Genomic DNA, 19873 nt, shown 5'->3' with positions numbered 1-19873 from the left:
TTTCAACACCAAAAAAACAAAAAAAAATTACTTTATCTTTTCAAACGAATTGCAAATTTGCGACACATCTCGCAGTGCATTTGTATCGTCCATCAGCGGATGCACGGTCCAGATTTTTCGATACACCCTAGATGGGAGAAACCCGAATAACAGAGTTCATCAGAGAGAGAGAAAAAAAAAGGAAGGGAAAACCCGAAGTCCTCCTTCCCTGTCTCCCCACCGCCACATCTCGCCGGCGGCGATGGCGTCCGCCGCCCCGCGATCGCGGCTCACGCCGCCGACGCCGGCCATGCACCCCCACAGGAAGCGCGCGCGCTCTCCCCCGGCCTCGGGCTCGCTGGTGCGTTGCTCGTCCTCCGGAAACGGCGCGCCGCGCGACCACCGCCGCCGCTGGCAGAGCCCTGCCGCGGGCTCGCCTGGTCGCGTTTATCAGCGGCACCGCGCGCAGCAGTACGGGGTGCCCTCCCGGAGGTGGGTCCTTGCGGAGGAAGCCTCGACCTCCGACGGAGGTATTATGCTGGATGTATCGTTGGTGAAATTTTGTTGCCTTTGCTCACCATCTGTTTGTGCCAATGTCTGAGTGAAGATTGCACTTTTGCTTCTTTTTTTTTTCTCTTTGCTAGTTTTGCTAGAGTAAATAGTGAGAAATCAGTTGACCCAGCTAGTGCAAGTATGAAGCTTCGCCCCAACCAGTGCCAATTTCACCCCTAAAGTTGTGATTTTTGTTCGTCCTTTTTGTTTGACTTGCATCTGTTTGGGTTGATGGAGCTGTATTACTCTGGGATGATGCCATTCTGGCTTTGTTAGTGTAATACTAAGAGTAATAAAGCTTTTGTCAGATGCGTGCACAATCATGTCATACAACATCTTGGCGGATAACAATGCACATTACCATCCTGACCTTTATTTGGATGTCCCTTGGGATGCAATGAGGTGGGATTCGCGGAGGAGGCTTATTATTCGTGAAATTAGACACTGGGATCCTGACCTAGTGTGTCTACAGGTCAGAACTCAATCTGCATGATGTTTATACCACTTGTGCGACCGTACTCCTATAACATTTTGTGATTCCGAAATTAGGAGGTGGATAGATTCCGAGACATTGCTACAGAAATGGAGAACAGGGGTTATCAAAGTAGATTTAAGGTATAACATTTTTGTCAGAATGCCACCTTTCAACCTTCATGTACATCATGCTGAAGCAAGTCTGGTGACATCCTTAGGGCCGAACTGGTGATGCTAAAGATGGATGTGCTACCTTTTGGAAGTCAAAAGGGTATGGTGAATGGATTTTATCCTTTGTTACCTTCATTGGTTTAAACCAAGTCGCATTTTCATATTCTTTCTTTATTTCCAAATGTAGGTTACATCTGCTTGAGGAAGACAGTATTGATTTTAGTGAATACAACCTACGTAATAATGTTGCTCAAATATTTGTTTTTGAGGTACTTTGGTTTACAATAAAGCAGTTTGTTCAAAGGATAAAATAAGGAGAGTATATCACTTACATCCTGGCAGCACCTAGTGTATAATCACTGCATGTGTTCCAGAAATGGTGCTTTCCTATTTAATATTGTCCTGAGCCCTGTTGCTGGGTAAAACTAAAGGAAACTAGAGAGAAGGGATGACTTAGATACTTCTCTGTCGGTTTCTTCCCATCCCCAATTCCGGACACTATCTACGAGCCTTATCTTTATTAGAAGGACCTACACTTGTCTAAGTTTAACATAGTATTTTAGTATTAGCTCATATTATGCATTAAAATTAGTTTCCAGACCAAATATTGTGTCCAAAATAATTTCCAAATTAGCACCATCTGTTTAATCTGGTATTTGTTTTCAGATGTCCTTGCATTACAATTAAGTAACTACTGTTTTAATGCTAATACATTGGGTGCACTAATTATTGTCTTTTTCCTTACCTGTTTTCGTTTCAGCTTAATAGAGCACAAAAGTTAGTAGTTGGGAATATTCATGTCCTTTTTAATCCAAAGAGGGGAGATGTAAAACTGGGCCAGGTATATATATCAGTTAACTTCAGCATCATCCATTTCCCGTATATCATTCGTCCAGTTCTCTATCATGTCCTAAAATCGCCTGCACAAAATATTCATTGTAAAATGTCCACTTTTGGTCCTTCAACTATTACTGGAGCCTAATTTAGTTGTTTTCACCATGTTTTTCAATAACTTTTAGTTTTTCCCTTAAATGTTAAAACTGGAGCAAATTGCATCCAAAGCTGTTTATGTTTCTTTTTTTTTATTTGGGTTTTGTGCATAGGATTATGTGGTTTCTGCACCATCATTTTATTTTGACGCATGGTATCCACTCGTCCTCTGGAAAATGGTCCAACTAATTTCCTTTTCTAAATTATGAAGCCACATTACCTCACTAGCACACGGGCACACACCATGTAGGATCCATATAAACCTCCTTCAAAACTATCACCAGGATGTGATGTGCATGGTTTTTTATTTGTTGAATGACATCTTTTAGAAATTACTGAAGGTTAGGGTGTAAAGTACTGAGGGACAAAAACTGGACCTTTTTCATGTTAATCACTGATGTACTGCATAATGCTCATATATGCTGATGTAAATAGGATGCACCATATGTACTATACCTCAACCTTATCTATGTATATTCAACGCACTATATTTTTACTGCAATTAAGATGCACCATTGAAACTATACCTCAACTTTATCTATGTCTATTCAACATATTATACTTTTTACTCGACTAATTGTTTGCTAAGCAGTTTTCGTTTCCAATTATCTGTCCGTTCAGATCCGCATGCTACTGGAGAAGGCAAATGCTCTTGCTGAAAAATGGGGTGGAATTCCTATCGTGCTTGCTGGTGATTTCAACAGCACACCTGATGTATGTATTAGTTGTTTCTTGGCATGTTTAGATTTCTTAAATATCTAGGGTAAACTAATTACTTAAAGTTTTTGGTTACCAGAACTGAAATGTAAACATGTCAATACTTTCTACTCATCATGCTCTAGATTGATAGTGTCACATTTAGTCCATCTTAAGTTATGAAGTAGATTTGTCTGATTTGAAGAACTTGGGTACCTTTTGTTAAAGCGCTGACACTTCTCTTTCTTTTTTGGGAGCAGAGTGCCATCTACAAGTTCTTGTCAACAATGAAGGTGGAATAATGCCTTAAAATATTTCTTAGGCCTTTTCAAAGCTGAAATCACATCCAATTATAATTAAATTGACATTGCATATATTGTGTTTTTGTGTCACCAGCTTGACATTTCTTTGCATGATAGAAGGCAGTTGTCTGGACTTGATAGCTCTGAGTTTGCTTTATATGATCTTTGTAGGTCAGAACCTTTCTCGTGATACAACGGTTGACCTGTCAAATAGTCTTTTTCTCTACTCAATACTCATCTCCTTCCTCGCAGTTCACTGAAGTACCAATGGAGCGGCGAAGAAGTAAGAAATGCAACTGGGTCTTCAAATGTCATGGTTGCTAAACATCCATTGAATATTTGTAGTTCGTATGCTATGTTAAAGGTACTAGTTTCTAGTTAAGATCAAAACTGATTGTTTGACCATTTCATATTTTGCTGAAACTAGTTGCCAATTATATTAGGGAAACTCAAACAATAGGGGTCATCATGGCGAACCCCTTGCAACTTCCTATCACAAGAAGTTTCTTGGCACTGTTGATTACCTGTGGTATGCTTCTAAATACTTTCTAATACAGTATGATGCAATTGCTCAAAAGTACAGTATGACGCAGAATAAAATAAAATAAAAATGTGGCTGATATTCTTTCTTTAAGGTACACTGCAGGGCTTGAATGCTCCAGAGTTTTAGATACTCTGCCTGTGGGTTTTTTGAGGAGAACTAGGGGTCTTCCAACCAGGGTATTCTCATTTGATCATCACAGTAACTTAAATGATCATCTGCAACAATTTGAGTCATGAATAATTTGATATTGTTGCTTTTATATACTTCTCATCTTTAACTGCTAACAATGATTTTATGCCAAAAACAAAATCAGGAAATTGGCAGTGACCATTTGCCCATTGTCGCTGAATTTGTTTTCACGGAATCAGCAGCTTCGACCGATTCTGATCAAGAAGATGAATCTGACGAAGACAAGGAATCTGAGGAAGAAGCAACTAGAGGACAGCACATATATTTCTCCTCAGATAGTGACAGTTCAGATGAAGTGGGTTAATGATTTATTTGGTGGAAAGTATTTAATACAAATGTTGAAGTATGGGAAGCGAAGTGCATAAAAATGACACATGCTCGTCATGATCGTGAGACAGCAGTTCTCTTGTATTTATACAGCGCCGTATCCTTCAGTCTGCACACAAGGAATTTTGCAGAAACCATTAGTTGGTGAGGCGTTCTGCCAATGCCTCACTCTGCAAGTGCGGAGGAGCTGAACCCTCAATACTCGCAGGCAATACTAAGTTAGCATTTAATGGATACTAGCTAGTGCTGAACAAAATAAGAAAAGAAACTTACTAGCATTTAATGGATGTATTTGTTCTTGCATCACTAGAGCAAAGCAAGAACTTGTTGACTAACTATTGTTAACTGTTATGCTGTGGTATGATGGCTTGTACATTGCGTACTGGATGGAATCATTCCAGAAATATTACTGGCTTATTTGACATTGTTGATTGAAAATTTACCAGGAGATAACAAAACATTTTACCCCTATTGAACAGTGATGGCTTATGATTATGACCTGGAAGTATAACTGTTTCTGGTAAAATGGAAACATGGTACTGTATAGTGTACAGTATGCCTCCTAACCGAAAAAGTACACCCAGATAGCTGTACTGCCAGAATTCAGAGAAACCAAAGCTGTACTGCCAGAATTCAGAGAAGCAAAAGCAGCAAGAAGTACCAAAGTGTGGACCTTGCATTCTCCATCATCTACAAATCAAATGCCGGGAATGAGAGGCCATCCAGGGATTTCCAAGATAGGGAGCCAACCAATCACAGACCAGCATCCTGCCACGTGTCAGCCAGAGGCAGCACACCATCCTGCCACGTGGCTACCCACCATGCGAGGCCGAGGTCCCGAGCTGTGGTGCAAGGGTGCACCGTTAATTTCGTTTCGCTAGTAGATAGCGTGACAGTGTGAGATCGAGCTGAAAAAAAAAGAGAGGCCACGAAGAGAGCTCAGCTGCTGCCTCTAGCTTACTTGGTGATAAGGAGGAGGAGGAGGAGGAGGGCACCGACATGGCCGCAGCCACGGCGTACACCGTGGCGCTCCTCGGCGCCACCGGCGCGCGCGTCCCCGCCGCTCCACGCTCCGCCGCGCTTCTGCCGCGCCGCGGCGGCGTGCTCCAACCGCTGCGCCTCCAGGACGCGCCGCGACTGTCCCTGCTCCGCGTCAGGGCCGCCTCCGACGACACCTCCACCTCGGCCAGCGGCGACGAGCTCGTCGCCGACCTCAAGGCAAAGGTGAGTTCGTGCATATGTTTGCATCCATCCATGGTCCCATGGAACATCTCGTCTTAATTTGACATATGGTTGGATGCAGTGGGAGGCGATCGAGGACAAGCCGACGTTCCTCCTCTACAGCGGCGGCGCCGTCGTCGCCCTCTGGCTCACCACCGTCGTCGTCGGCGCCATCAACTCCGTGCCGCTGGTACGTACCATCGAATTAATCAATCACTTGCAGCTTTGTCTGAACTGTGACTGATGACGAGTTGGCCGACGTGCTCTTCTCTTGCAGCTCCCCAAGATCCTGGAGCTCGTCGGCCTCGGCTACACCGGCTGGTTCGTCTACCGCTACCTCCTCTTCAAGGTAACTAAGAAATCAATCGTCCATGCAGATGCATCCATCGGTATTAATTAACATGGGAATTAACCGAATCTTGTCCAATTCATGCACTGAAAAGTTTGGATTTTCAAGTCGAATAATCGTCCTGAACTTCTCTATCAGTTTACTTCAATTTGAATTGGAATCTGAATTTCTGTGAATGTTTTTTTTTTCGTGTGATATAAACAACAGGAGAGCAGGAAAGAGTTGGCGACCGACATCGAGACCTTGAAGAAGAAGATCGCTGGAACGGAGTAATTAAGCAGCTGCATTTGTCCGGGGAAGTTTTGGGGGGTGACTCTCTAGAGTGCTTGCTGCTGCTTCCTCTGTGTGATGTTTGTATATCTCTACGAGAATATGTTCTGCTCCCATGTGCAGTAACAGCGTAGTGCAAAAACTGTATCAAACCTACTATCAGTTGTTTCTTCGAAATTCAAAACAATTTCTTCGCTTTCTTGTTGCGTGGAAGTGTTCATATAATCTGGCGTATGACAATGAGAATATATATCTCGGAGAATGGTTGATCGACTCATTAGAAAAGAATTGCAAATGAGTTGATGATAAACATCTCTGAAATGCATCCCCTCATGGCCATTAACGATCCTGCTGATTTATGAAGAAGCAATTATCCCGTTTACCATGACTCCTCCCTTCAGATCTTCATAAGTGCAATTATCTCCTACAACAAATAACGCCAGAAAATATTGATTCTATAACAATTCGGGAGGTAGTGAAACAACCAAAATAATATGCAAAACACAAGGAACATGACACCGCAGAAAGTCAATTTACAGAAATGCTTATTCACAGCGAGACCGGTCACAGAATGTGGCCCATATTGAAGCGACGGTGTTCCCGCATACAAGGGTTGAAATGCAATGGACCAACCGTAGGAATTTTTCATATTTGTCCTTAAAAAAATTATTTCCTCTGTTTAAAAATAAAGAATTTTTATGTTGTTTAGCAAATATTAAGGATAGGTTAAAATATTTCTTTTTAATCACTTTGTTTTTGTTAATTTTTAAATTTTCAGTTGTTTAGATCAACTAGGAAGGTAGCCCGCGCATATGCGCGGACATCATATTTAATTGTGTTAGAAATTTGATTAGGAATATTTATGATTAATCTATTGTAAATATCTTTAATTTTTTAATAATTTGTGTGGTGTTTCTCTGAATGCTAGTAACCATCGCCGACGTATAAATTGTAAACTAAAATTACTCAAAACAATGCAGTTTTGGTTTTATAAGAAAAAATATATATGAAACTATATATCATTTGTACATAACGCGTTTCTTTTTTTTAATATTTAGCATAACTTAATTTTGTACTTTCTAAACTCTAAGTAACAATTTTCTTTTGTATAATATATATGTCTTTATGAATTTTAGGATATATTAATTGAAGATATTTTCTATTAAAAATATGCCTAATATGACTACATATAATTATGAGCTGAATATGTTGAAATATTGATTTATTTGTGTGTATATAGTATTGCAGTATGAAACTACAGTTTAGCATTTATTTGTGTGTATATAGTATTGCAGTATGAAACTACAGTTTAGCGGTAAATGTTTTTCTCAATGAGAAAATATATTAGAAAATAAGACTTTTATCGCTCCCAAGTTGTAGTTTAGGGTTGTATACTTTGAACTGAAATTATGTTAGATTTTGTTTCCAACATAATACAGAAAAATTCAAATTTTCTATTATATTTTATTTAAAATTTTAGTTATTTTCATTATTTCAGTACTCCAAAAATATTAAAACATTGCTATTTAGGATGGGTATCAATTTTTTTAAGAAAATGTTAAATTTAGAAAAAAAAAAGTTCAGTCTTCAATTATTTTTATCATGTTATTTTTTTATAGATTTCCATTCCATCAAGCATCTCTTAAATGTTTTGATCTCTGCCATCTAGAATGGTAATATAAGTGAGTTAAGGCTATACAACTTGGCATGAGATAAAGGTATCCCTTAAATGTTTTCAATGTGTTGTGTATGATAAATAGATCCTAGACGGGGTACACGTTATGACATGAAATAATGATATAATTAAAAGTTTTTTCTCTAATCTATTAGTGACATCAGATATCATATGTATAATTTAGATATTATCATCATCTTAGGAACGTTTATTTATCCCTAAAAAGATCATTTATTTATAAAAGTGTATCTACTTATGATCAAGTAAATAGCCCCCCTATATGCATGTTAAGATAAATTAACTACTTCCACTGTTGAGGAAAAATATATCAATATTTACAACACCAAATTATTTTTATTGAATTCAAAATTGAATATGTTTTTATAATATGATTGTTTTGTGTTGAAAATATTACTATATTTTTTATAAACTAATTCAAGTAATTTCACATTGACAAAATTTAAAATGACTTATAATCTGAAATAGAAGGAGTTGGAAAAAGGTGATTAGATGTCTAGCATGGTATAAATAATGGGTTGACCGTTTATTAAAAACATAAGTGGTATATTTTAACTTTTTAATGAGAAATTTTAGTATTCTATTTTATTTATTGGAGGCTTAAAGGTGGATAGATGTGGTCCACAATGTAAGTCAATACAAATATTAAATTATTGATTTAATTGAAAATTACAATAGTGTAGAAATATCATAAATGAATATACGATTTAAAATTTTATGAGTATTTTAAAGTCTAATTTACGTTGTTTTTATAAGTGCTAGCTTGAGGAGAAAGAGAAGAAAAGCACTTGACACAGGGGAAACTGGCTAGACTTGTTATGCGGAGTCCATTTGTGGGAGTTTGTTTTTATCACAAAGATAATGTTGGATTTAGTTACTATGGAGATAAAAAAAAGAACAGAGAAGGAATGGTAGGGAGAGAGGAATCGGAGGAATGGGAGGAACAGGAGGGGGTTTTGGGATTTTCTTTTTAAAGATAGATCTAACCATATAAAATAGTGGATCCATCGATTTAAGTGGAAAGCGATGGTTAGATGTTTTATTTTCATTTGTCATACTTATAGATTTTTCTAATTTATTAGAGTGTTACGTGGCGAGATCAACTTAGAAGTGTTTATGGGCGTACCATTAGGCCCTAACATTTGTAGTTAGAACGGCAGCACGATCTATTTTTTAATAACAAAATATGAGTAATATGGATTTTGAATTTTATATTTAATTATAAATAACACAACAACTGATAAAAACTGAGTATAAAATTATAACTTGAGAGTCGTGATCATTTAGATGTCCGAATTATTTTTTGATATATTGAGTGTTAATGAGAAAATAGGATAAGTTAGCTCGAAAATAGGAGAGGATGGGAGATTCGGAGGATGGAAGGAGTACGTACTACCTTTTTTTACCTTATGTACGTAAGGTGTTGGTGGTGGGGATACCAAATTTATTTTCTTTGCGTTGGAGATCTAATTGTTAAAATTAACGGGTCCACCATTTTAAAAGAAAATCGACGGTGTGATTATAGAATACCACGTGGTGATTTATGAGCGTTTGTAGAAGGCCATATGACGGCTTGAGAGTATTTATTGAAAGTTTAATTAACTTTTAGTATATAAGTCCTTTAAACTTTTTAGAAACGCTATTAAGCTGTCACGTGACACTCATATAAAAGCTTGTAGGTCACCACATGTCATATCTCTCAATTAAAAGAATTATTAAAAATTATAAGAAAAAGAAAAAAAATCTAACTGTGGATTTTCACTTAAATCGGTAAGATGTGATTTTATATATCTATTAACACTACCTCCTAAACTCCCCTAGTGTACGTACGATGTGCGTAGTAGTAGTACTGTTTTCAGAACGTGTAAAGGAAAAGTACTTTTGCAAAAGAAAGGAAAAAAAACAATACTAACGTGGAGTATGTATGTATGCCGCCGGAAAAAAAAGGAAAAAAAATAATACTAACGTTTCCTGCCCGATCCAGACTTTTTCTATATATTAGTTAGAGTAAACATGGTAATTTTTTTAAAAAAAAAGTAGGGACACCAGATTTATTTTTTAGATGGAGATCTAATGGTTAAAATTAATGGGTCCACCGATTTTAAAAAAAAAATCGACGGTGAGATTTTAGAATGCCACATGACGACATAAGAGCATTTGTAGAAGGCCACATGGCGGCTTGAGAGTGTTTGTAGGAAGTTTTATGGACTTTTAGTATATAATAGATAGATTACAATTAAGTATGTGATTGGCTTTGAACCCATAAAAAATTAATGATAGGAACCAATACATAAATGCTTATATTGTGGTACAACATTTAAATCCTAAAATACTTATATTTTAAAATGGATGAAGTATTTTACAAATATATCCTCCTCAAGCACACTAGGCACTTATATATGACAGCTCGGTACCATGTTTGTAGATGTGGCCGAGGGTCAACACAAACCTCGTTCATGCCAAGGGGTTTGAGGCTTATGGACTCCAAGTCTTGTTCATTTTATTTCTATCTTTAATCCAATCTCATTGGCATGGGCCTTATAGACTTTGAGGCTTGTTTATTTTATTGTTGCCTTTAATCCTATCAATTTTTGGTAAGATAATGAATTTAAGATAGTCTTACTAATGCTATCATACCAGAATTTGGTAGCTCTAGGAATTTCCTCTCATAAAAACAACACCAGCATAACAAAGGTATTAAACTAGACACATCCAACGCTGCCAAATTTTAGTGACACAAAAACGTGCTAAAATTTGGCTGAATTTTGGTAATGTTGATTTTAGCAATAAAATGAATAAGCCATTAGTACCAAATAGTCCTTGGTTGCAGAGTGAACACTTGAAGGGTTCGGTCTTCGTTGCCAAATTCTTTAGTTGTAGGCTTCTACGCTTCATTGCCAAGGAAGCAAACCCTCTGACTTAACTGCACATGCAGTTGAGTCACTGACATGTGGATCCTACTTTGCTATAGCTCACATGCCAGTAAATCCCTTTCATCTCGCCAATTATGTATTGACAACTTGGTACGAGGTCCAACATGAACTCTTGTATCTCAAAGCCAAATGCTATGGCAATACATATCATTTCACATATTTTAGCTTTAGATCTGTAGCACTATTATTTATTTAAAGTTACAAAAGTTGTAATTTATTAATAAAATTGATGTTCAATATATAGTTTTGTGATACAATTCCTTAGATCTATCGTTTTGTAAAAATAATTGACACTAAATCTATAGTTTGTAATACACATTCTTATAAGTTTGTAGTTTTACGACAGTTTCCTTAGATCTATCGTTTTGTAAAAAAAATTGACACTAAATCTATAGTTTGTAATACACATCCTTATAAGTTTGTAGTTTTACGACAGTTTGTTTTAAATATCAATAGTTTTGTAAAATTTATTTTATTTTTATTTTCTTTTTACTAGCGGATGTCTGGTTGATAGATTGCAATGAAAATGAGAAAGCTGAGGGAGCATATATTTACATAGGTTTTTCAAATTGTTTTATTACGAGTTCAGTGAGGGGTCTATTAGAGCAGGTACAATAGCGGGCTATTAGCCAGCTATAAGCATATTTTAATGAGATAAAAGATGAGAGAGGAGTAGCGGGCTACAGATCTGTAGCCAGCTGCAGCACGGACTCCAGAATACAATATGTGTATGGTAGGTGGGACCATGTGTTAATAGTATAGTAAGCAACTATTATACGAATTGGCTATTAGATCGGTTATTATAGATAAATTGGAGTTAGTAGTGGGCTATACTATTTAACTTGCTCTTAAATTGACGAAAACACACAGAAATCTACACGGGCACACACATTGCGTGTAGTGTGAAGCATGCATGAACCGTCCGATCCAAATCCAATGGTGCAGTTAACGTGCTAGATGGCACCGCAGTTTCCCATCTATGGGCCGACGCTTCGAAGCTCCAGAAACCCTCTCTCTCTCTCTCTCTCTCTCTCTCTCTCTCTCTCCCCTTCCTTCCCCGTGTCTTCCAGAATGTTCCCTTCCGCCACCGCGCCACGCCTCGCCCTCACCCCGCGCTCCGTCGCCGCCGCCCGCCGCGCCATGGCCTCCGCCGCCACCCCGCAGCCAAGCCCGCCCAGCCCCAAGGCGGTGCGGGTTGTGGTGAAGGGCCGGGTGCAGGGGGTCTTCTTCCGCGACTGGACGGTGGAGACGGCGCGCGCGCTGGGCCTCGCCGGCTGGGTCCGCAACCGCCGCGACGGCACCGTGGAGGCCCTCCTCTCCGGCGACCCCGCCAGGGTCGACGAGATGGTGTCCCGCCACCTCCCCGTCGGCCCCCGCGCCGCCGCCGTCACCGCCGTCCTCCCCTCCCCCGCCGACCCCGTCGACCCCGCCGAGGGCTTCACCCGCAAGCCCACCGCCTGAGGAGGAAGACGACGTACTGCTTCTTGCTGTTTGATGATGCGATAAAATAATCTTCACCTCTAATCCTTACGAGTTTCACTGGGAGTGTTTGTTTCTCGATCGATGAGCGATTTGATCATACGATGTTTAGAAATTTGTTCAGATGTTGATAATGGCGGTGTGCCACTTTGCGGTTACTATATGCGCTGTTTGTGTCTTCAGAAACTGTTAGCATGACACAACTTTTAAACTGTGTGCTTCTGTTCTGTTAAGAATGAAAGTTTATTAGCAGATGATGGTGATCTCACCCAAAGGTTAACATCGCTGACTTCTCTATTGCTCATTGTTGTTGTGTTGTTGCGTTTGGTTTGGTGTGCTCTTAAAATATTGCTCATTAGATTGGTCGAAACCGGTTATCGAGCAGGGTGTTAAAAATCACGCAAACACACGAGACCGAGACCGATCTTAAAGAAAAAGGGATTTTTGATCCCGTTGACGCTCTAGTATGTTTCTTCTCGTGGTTACTCTTGCCTCCGCCAAAATCCATTTTTAGAGAAGAAATTTTACGATTTCTAGAATGTCTCGAGGTAACTAAATTTTACCTTACAAATTTTGATACCTCGAAGTATTAAGTACCAGAGGTATCAAAATTTACGCTGGAATTACCCTACAAATTTTAGTACCTCGATGTTAGCACTAAAGGTACTAAATTTGTATTAGAAAATATTGTATTTTTCGGTACTTTATTAATTGCCCCTTATTAAAAGTGATAAAACTAACTTATTGGGCCGGCCGGTTTGCAAGTAGCTCGAGAGGCCCAGCAAGCAGCAGCGTCCACCACACTCCAGATTCCTCTTTGCAGGACACGTCTCCTCTGCCGCCGCCTCGGGCTCGCCATGGCCACGCCGGCGGCCGACGCCACGTCCTCCTCGCCCACGCCATCGCCGCCGCCGCAGGAGACACCGGCGCGCAAGGCGGTGCGGGTGGTGGTGAAGGGGCGGGTGCAGGGGGTGGGGTTCCGCGACTGGACGGCGGAGACGGCGGAGTCCCTCGGCCTCGCCGGGTGGGTCCGCAACCGCCGCGACGGCACCGTGGAGGCCCTCCTCTCCGGCGACCCCGCCAAGGTCGACGAGATGGTCTCCCGCCACCTCCCCGTCGGCTCCCCCGCCTCCGCCGTCACCGCCGTCGTCCCCTCCCCCGCCGACCCCATCCACCCCTCCCTCGGCTTCGAGATCAACTTCACCGTCTGATCTTCGCCGCCGCCGCCACGTCATCAGGTACAATCAATCACGAATAAAGATCAAGAAAACCTGATTTGTTTATCCATGTTAGGTTGTGATGCTAATACTAGTAGTACCATGTATGCTAGTGTTTCTTCATCAATAATAGTCCATCTCTATGTTGAGTTGTGAATTGTGAATTGTGGGCTATGCCAATATCAAATCTTCTCTGGAATTGGCACACCAGTTACATCTCATTGGCCACTGGAATGATCTGCATAATCCAGCTTGCCTGAATAATCTGCATCAAACTAGAGATGTTCTAGCCTTCCAGGTTCCTGTATTATCTCAATTCGAGTGATGCATTCCTCTCTGGTTTGTTCCTGATGTACATACAAATCCATACATATAGTGATATATACCTCAAAGTTGATCAACCTACCTACTTGATTCTAGCTAGACCTGCATCTCAGATACATCAATGCTCTTCACTGGCCCAATGACTGAAAGGTGAAGCCTTTTTCTTGCACTTTCACTGGCTCAATGACTCAAAGGTGAAGCCTTTTCTTGCAGCTCAATTTGGGGCTTGGCATCATCGTCCACCTCACGGAGCTGCAAGGGCTTGAACAAGTAGCACCTAGCGCAAATGGCGTAGTATGCCAGGTTGAGCACCTGGAGCAGCGCGACGATCCAGTAGAAGTAGTCGAGCCTGCCGCGGTTGATGTTGTCGGGGAGCCAGTTGGACCCGTCGGCGCCGGCGCTCCATCGATGCACGGCGGAGATGAGCATCGTGCTGACGTAGCTCCCCAGCGAGATGGACAGCCAGAACAGCGCCGTCGCCATGCTCCGCATGCTCTCTGGCGACTGGTCGTACATGAACTCGAGGTGACCCACGGAGTTGAATGCCTCCGCCATGCCGTGGAGCGCGTACTGCGGCACCAGCCAGTACGCCGACAGCGGCGACGTCCCCGCGTCGGTGGTGCCCGCGGCGGCAGCGGACTCCCTCCGGTGGCGCTCCACGAACCCGGCCACGAGGGTAGCCGCCACGGAGATGGCGAACCCAACGCCCATCCGGTGGAGGTAGGAGATTCCACGGTCCAGTCCCGTGACGCGGCGCGCTAGCGGGACGAGCACACGGTCGTAGGCAAGGAGCGTGGTGAGCATGGCGAGCAGGGTGAACACGGTCATGGAGCCTGCTGGGATCTGGAACGACGACAGCCCCGGCGCGAGGCGGCGGTCCATGGTGCTCGCCTGCTGCAGGGCGAAGGTGTGCTGCTGCGAGTACGCCGTGATCACCAGGATGCCCGCTGCCCAGATCGGGCCCATGCGGAGCAGCGACTTGAGCTCCTCGACGCGGTGCACCGTGCTCAGCCGCCACGGCTTGGGGATGGGAGACAACGACGGCTTGCCGTTGGAGGTGTCCGTCGTCAGGTCGCCGTCGGTGACGATGGCCGCTCGGTCAAAAAAGCTGTACCACCGGAGTCAAGAAACATCACAATCAGTGCAAAAATAACAGAAAAAAAATCAAATTGATCATAATTGTTGCACGATCAGTTAACACTTTTGGACAATTGGATCGAAGTCGAAATCATTGCACAAAACACATTCATATCAGAAGAAACCAAATGGCAAGAGTTTGCAATTTGCAATGGACATTCTAGCACTCAACCTTAGGCTGTGCTGCTATTAGTGTACGTTTTCTTTTTGTTGAAAGACCTTTATAACAATTTGTTGAGACTACGAAAGCTTTGGAAATTTGAATATAATTTTAGGTTCTGACAGAGCTTTACATCATTCTGGGACTTACGGTTTCTTTCACTAAGTACTAAAGGGTACCTCCTATCTGCCATTACAAAACTTATTGCATTTCTAAAGGATTTCTCCAAGAGCATAAAGTAGCAAATCTAGAGAGGTTTTCAGAAAACACAGTACCCCTCTAAACCCTGAAATATATTGTAAAGTTTGGCCTTAGTTTGTTACTTGTTACTCCTATCCAAACCGTGCTCAAAGTTGCATGACATAGCTAGCCTTCGGAAGCAAAGCAGAGACTCGTTTTGAGTTTGAACAGAGTTACCAAGTTCCTCATGAAAACAATTGAATAAATTTCACAAAACGCCAGGTTTTTTTTTGATATTAAAAAACGCCAGGTTTTAGGCACCCATTTCCAGATATTACTATTTGTTCTGAATAATCCTAGGTTTTATGACAAAATGTTTAAAGAAACCTCATGTTTAAGCTTATATTGTCATTTTTTGCTAATATTTTTTTGCACAATAATTGTTAGAAAAACATAACTAATTTTTAGCTTACTAGTTATGGTTTATTTACTAGTTAAGCTCAATCATCTTTGTTCTCTCATCCAAAAAAGTAAATAAACCATAACTAATTATCTATTGACCAGAACATATCTTGACAGACATATGATTGATGCTGCAATCACGAGTCACTCGTAGTCATAGTTATATCTCTTAATCAATCATGGACCCATGAATTCCCATATTTTCTTTGGTCCAGTCAAATTATCAAAAGCCAGAGACCACAAGTCCACAAGAGATAGATTATCCAGCGGCTGCTGTCGTTTCAGTACTGTGCTGCAGCAGTGCAGCGTGGAAAAAGCTGTTCTAAGTTTCGGCGCCATTGGCCGACATCTCCTCCTAATCTGCTTATCCATGTCTTCTTGTTCATCAATGGTTTTTGGCTTCGACCCCCCGGCTTTGCTGGTTGCATGATAGTGAGTACCAAATCTCTTTTTCCCTCAAACTTTGGGTTTGTTTAGGTCACTCCAAAATTAAAAGTTCGGTTGAAATTGGAATGATGCGACGGAAAAGTTGAAAGTCTGTGTGTAGGAAAGTTTTAATGTGATGGAAAAGTTAAAAGTTTAAAGAAAAATTTTAGAACTAAACTCGGCCTTTGGTTTATTTACCAGCTACACGTCTCTTCAGAGTTCAGAAACACCACCTCCTCTATTATTTTTGAGTGATTGCTATATAGCCCCATAATCAGCGGGTCCACGAATCAGTGACCCATGCCAGAAGAGACTCATCATGTCTCTTCTGGTTTTGGAATGTGGTAGTTAGTAGTAGTTCTCTAAATAAGAGTTGCTAGGTGGTGTTACTTGTCAATGATTTTAATTTCCTTATGGACTAAACGTGTTTAAATATTTTGCAAGAAGAGAAATGTAAATTAAAACTTAATATTTTTCTATGCATTAGTTGCCTGAAAATTTGTTTTGTCTACCACGTAGGCTTCCTACTATACAAAATCGCAACTTTAATGTAACTTTACTAAATCAATTAATCTGCTCTGTTTTATATTTTTATTGGTTTATGCTAATGTGTTCTCATGCTTCATCTATATATTAGTTTTTTTTTCATATTGGTGGAAATTCATAAAAGTATAACATTTTTTATATTAATTTATTTCATTATTTAATTGTTTCACCTTTTTTTGAAAGTAAAAGAAAGGTAAATATGTGAGTCTTTGGATGCTTCGATATAGTAGTGCAAAATAATTGATAGGTAAGAGAAAACCAGTTAACCAGGTAATAACCGATCACATGTCGAAACTATAGTTGTTCACCTTTTGCATTGTAAAGAGTTCCTTTTTCTCAAAAAAAGAAGATAAAAATGCTATAAATGGAGCAAAGATTGAATTTTCACCACAAAAAAAGGAAATCATCCAATTTTCAAAAATTGAAATATATATATATATATATATATATATATATATATATATATATATATATATATATATATATATATATATATATATATATATATATATATATATATATATATATATATATATATATATATATATATATATATATATATATATATATATATATATACACACTCAAAATTTCGATGGTGCCGGGGACGGCAAGACCGAAAACAACCAAATTCGGTCCGAATTCAGCTGAAATTAATCGAAACCACACTCGATCAGAACCGGTCGCAGTCAGCTGGTACCTGAGTTGTTCGGTGTGGACGAGCTTGCCGTAGAGCGAGATGGGCGCGTCCATGTCGTCGTTCTCGTACAGCGCCGCGGCGTCGTCGGCGTCCGTCGGCACCCGCCGCTTCCTGACGGCGGCGACGACCACCTGCGCGAGCCGCGTGAAGGGGCTCCCCGACGGGTGGAGCCTCCGGTAGAGCGGGTAGCCGGCGACGAAGGCGACGACGGAGACGGCCATGCAGAAGGTGGGCACACCGAGGCCCCAGCCCCAGCCGACGTTGTCCTGCACGTACACCACCGCCGTGACGGCGACCAGCTGCGACGCGCCGTTGCAGAAGTAGTACCAGTTGAAGAAGCCCCAGGTGCGCGCCCGCTCCGCCGCCTCCGACTCGTCGAACTGGTCGGCGCCGAACGCCACCACGCACGGCCTGTACCCGCCGGCGCCCAGCGCGTTCAGCAGCAGCGCCGCGTACAGCACCGCCAGCTGCCACGGCGCCGCCTCGTCGCACGCGCCCGCGCCGCCGGCGCCGCTGCACGGCGGCGGCCGGAACACCGGCATCGCCGCCGACACCGTCAGGAGGAGCATGCCCTGCCACGCGAACACGAACGCTCCGGTCAGCTCAGCGCGCCGCGGCGGCGTGCGTGGTGCGTGCGTGCGTGCGTGGATGTGTATACGTACGACTTGGTAGATGAGGGAGGCGGCGGCGATGGTCCAGAAGCGGCCGACGAGGGAGTCGGCGAGGAAGGCGCCGATGAGCGGGGTCATGGCGGAGACGCCGCCGAAGTTGGTGAGGGTGGTGGCGGCCTTGGCGAGCGGCATGTGCAGCTGCCTCGTCAGGTACATGAGCATGTTCGTCGTGAACCCCAGCACGGCCAGCTTCTCCGCCACCTCGTTCGCTGCGTGCGTGCGTGCGTGCAAAAACACGCCAAATCTCATGCGAATTTGAAACAAAAACTCACAGCGTTTCAAACAGATCGAGATTTCCTACTCACCGAAGATGAAGGGCATCGTTCTGAACCCACCCTTCTTCCTCATCTTGCTCTTCTTCGCCTCCTCCTCCTCCGCCATGGCTGCCTCCACCGTCTCCATTGCTGGTGCTTTGATGTGTAGCGACTGGTCAGTGGTGTGTATGGTGGTAGCTATAGCTTGGATATACACATATTTATAGCTTGAGCTTTCAAGTTTCGTTCTTCCTATCTAGCTAGCCAGCTCTCTTTCACATTTCCGAAAAGAAGATCAAACTGAAGTGGCCGTCCGCGTCAGAATGACACGCCTCTACCGGTTAATTCAAATGGTAAAAAATATTATAAATCCCAATCAAGAAATTTTTGAGCTTGGCTTTGTTAGTTTGGAAGGGTTGGAACCATTTCCCAACTGATAAGCGCATAATTAATTACTCCCTCTATTCCATAATATAAAGTACGATCAAAATTGGTACGGTCTTTAAAACTAGAGTGAAGTGTACAGGCGGTCCTTAAACTTGTAGATGTGTGTCATCTAGTTCCCTAAACTCTTAAAATGCATATGTAAGTCCCAGAACTTGTCATAATGTGTCATCTAGGTCCCAAATCGTCACAACCCCTTCAGGATCCTATGTGGCGTTGATGTGGCATACCACATGGACATGACGTGGCATCATTTTGACTGACAAATGGGATCCATTTAAAATTTTTTCTTTTTCTTCTCTTATTTTCACTTTCTTCTCCTTTCTCTGTAACCCAAGTAGAAGAAAGAAAAAAAAGAAGAATGAGAAGAAAACAAGAAAGAAAAAAAGAAAAAAAAGAAAAGGACATGTCATGTCCATGTGGCATGCCACATCAGCGCCACGTAGGATACTAGATGGGATGTGTCGATTTGGGACCTAGATGATACACTTTGACAAGTTCTGGAACCCAGATATGCATTTTGAGAGTTTAAGAGTTTAGAGACCTATATGACATAACCCTATAAGTTTAAGGACCACCAATGCACTTTACTCTTAAAACTAATCTTTAGCTTATAATTTCTCATATAGTATAAGGTTTGTAGCAACAAGGGTGTGTTTTCAACTACACCTTTTCATCTTTTATTTCATCTTTTCCATGCACAAGTTTCCTAAACTAATAAATGGTATGTTTTTAAAAATATTTTTATATAAATTTGCTTTAAAACATCATATTAATTCATTTTTAAATATTTAGCTAATTCTTACTCCCTCCATCCCATAATATAAGACGCGTACACATTGTAAGATTCAACATTTAAAACATTTGACCAAAACCTAGTATAATATGAAATGAATTTTATTTGCTAAAAATTATGTCATTAAATTGAGATTTAAATTTACTTTCATACGGAGCAATGTACAGGAAAAATAACAGAAGGAGACACGTACGGCCGAGAGAGAGTTGGATTGTACAGGTACAACTGTGCATGTAACTAGATAGCAACAGGTTATAAAATACATTCTTGTTTGCATAATGGAAATTCAGAAATCAAGCAATATTGACAGATGATCGACCGAGATCGGGCCGGGAGGCATGAAAAGAGCAGAATCGATCATGTGCGCTCTGCAGATTTCATTGGAAT

At 41.4% G+C, this 19873-nt stretch overlaps 5 protein-coding genes across 6 annotated transcripts; 4 read left to right on the top strand and 1 right to left on the bottom strand.

Annotated features, from left to right (window-relative positions):
• Positions 1 to 151: 151 nt before the first annotated feature.
• LOC4340705 (carbon catabolite repressor protein 4 homolog 3) lies at positions 152 to 4695 on the top strand. 2 transcript variants are annotated; one of them, XR_001546771.3, is made up of 13 exons: positions 152 to 509; positions 840 to 1003; positions 1081 to 1146; positions 1224 to 1276; positions 1364 to 1445; positions 1937 to 2017; positions 2788 to 2880; positions 3123 to 3155; positions 3259 to 3335; positions 3417 to 3528; positions 3608 to 3693; positions 3811 to 3884; positions 4022 to 4695. XR_001546771.3 is itself a non-coding variant. In XM_015787698.3 (13 exons), exons 1-13 carry the CDS (start codon positions 242 to 244, stop codon positions 4199 to 4201), a joined length of 1380 nt encoding a protein of 459 aa, XP_015643184.1. In that variant the 5' UTR covers positions 152 to 241; the 3' UTR covers positions 4202 to 4695. The 2 variants fall into 2 exon arrangements, 1 of the variants encoding a protein (XP_015643184.1); XM_015787698.3 differs by having other exon boundaries at positions 3800 to 3884.
• LOC4340704 (protein CURVATURE THYLAKOID 1A, chloroplastic) lies at positions 4695 to 6263 on the top strand. The gene is made up of 4 exons (XM_015787699.3): positions 4695 to 5448; positions 5528 to 5635; positions 5723 to 5794; positions 6002 to 6263. The coding sequence occupies exons 1-4, from the start codon at positions 5224 to 5226 to the stop codon at positions 6065 to 6067; spliced, it is 471 nt and encodes a 156-aa protein (XP_015643185.1). The 5' UTR covers positions 4695 to 5223; the 3' UTR covers positions 6068 to 6263.
• A 5486-nt stretch (positions 6264 to 11749) lies between these two features.
• On the top strand, positions 11750 to 12437 carry LOC4340703 (uncharacterized). Its single transcript, XM_015786563.3, has one exon. The coding sequence runs from the start codon at positions 11762 to 11764 to the stop codon at positions 12149 to 12151; it is 390 nt and encodes a 129-aa protein (XP_015642049.1). The 5' UTR covers positions 11750 to 11761; the 3' UTR covers positions 12152 to 12437.
• Positions 12438 to 12959: 522 nt separating this feature from the next.
• On the top strand, positions 12960 to 13607 carry LOC4340702 (uncharacterized). The gene has a single exon (XM_015788165.3). It carries the CDS (start codon positions 13027 to 13029, stop codon positions 13378 to 13380), a length of 354 nt encoding a protein of 117 aa, XP_015643651.1. The 5' UTR covers positions 12960 to 13026; the 3' UTR covers positions 13381 to 13607.
• An 86-nt stretch (positions 13608 to 13693) lies between these two features.
• On the bottom strand, positions 13694 to 18439 carry LOC4340701 (protein NRT1/ PTR FAMILY 3.1). The gene is made up of 4 exons (XM_015788164.3): positions 18298 to 18439; positions 17984 to 18201; positions 17322 to 17893; positions 13694 to 14818 (listed from the first exon to the last, which is right to left on the bottom strand). The coding sequence occupies exons 1-4, from the start codon at positions 18392 to 18394 to the stop codon at positions 13891 to 13893; spliced, it is 1815 nt and encodes a 604-aa protein (XP_015643650.1). The 5' UTR covers positions 18395 to 18439; the 3' UTR covers positions 13694 to 13890.
• Between the last annotated feature and the right edge of the window lie 1434 nt (positions 18440 to 19873).

Source organism: Oryza sativa, chromosome 6 (genome assembly GCF_034140825.1).
Source record: "Oryza sativa Japonica Group chromosome 6, ASM3414082v1".
Classification (NCBI taxonomy): domain Eukaryota; kingdom Viridiplantae; phylum Streptophyta; class Magnoliopsida; order Poales; family Poaceae; genus Oryza; species Oryza sativa.
This window is presented reverse-complemented; position numbering and strand designations above follow the sequence as displayed.

Excerpts from the sequence above, each read along its gene's own strand:
- LOC4340705 (XM_015787698.3), top strand. The coding sequence starts at position 242 with ATGGCGTCCGCCGCCCCGCGATCGCGGCTCACGCCGCCGACGCCGGCC. Across the intron at positions 1,446-1,936 it reads CTCAAATATTTGTTTTTGAG|CTTAATAGAGCACAAAAGTT; the intron begins GTACTTTGGTTT and ends TTTTCGTTTCAG. Across the intron at positions 2,018-2,787 it reads GAGATGTAAAACTGGGCCAG|ATCCGCATGCTACTGGAGAA; the intron begins GTATATATATCA and ends CTGTCCGTTCAG.
- LOC4340704 (XM_015787699.3), top strand. The coding sequence starts at position 5,224 with ATGGCCGCAGCCACGGCGTACACCGTGGCGCTCCTCGGCGCCACCGGC. Across the intron at positions 5,636-5,722 it reads CCATCAACTCCGTGCCGCTG|CTCCCCAAGATCCTGGAGCT; the intron begins GTACGTACCATC and ends CTTCTCTTGCAG. Across the intron at positions 5,795-6,001 it reads ACCGCTACCTCCTCTTCAAG|GAGAGCAGGAAAGAGTTGGC; the intron begins GTAACTAAGAAA and ends TATAAACAACAG.
- LOC4340703 (XM_015786563.3), top strand. The coding sequence starts at position 11,762 with ATGTTCCCTTCCGCCACCGCGCCACGCCTCGCCCTCACCCCGCGCTCC.
- LOC4340702 (XM_015788165.3), top strand. The coding sequence starts at position 13,027 with ATGGCCACGCCGGCGGCCGACGCCACGTCCTCCTCGCCCACGCCATCG.
- LOC4340701 (XM_015788164.3), bottom strand. The coding sequence starts at position 18,394 with ATGGAGACGGTGGAGGCAGCCATGGCGGAGGAGGAGGAGGCGAAGAAG. Across the intron at positions 18,202-18,297 it reads AACGATGCCCTTCATCTTCG|CGAACGAGGTGGCGGAGAAG; the intron begins GTGAGTAGGAAA and ends GCACGCACGCAG. Across the intron at positions 17,894-17,983 it reads CCTCCCTCATCTACCAAGTC|GGCATGCTCCTCCTGACGGT; the intron begins GTACGTATACAC and ends TTCGCGTGGCAG.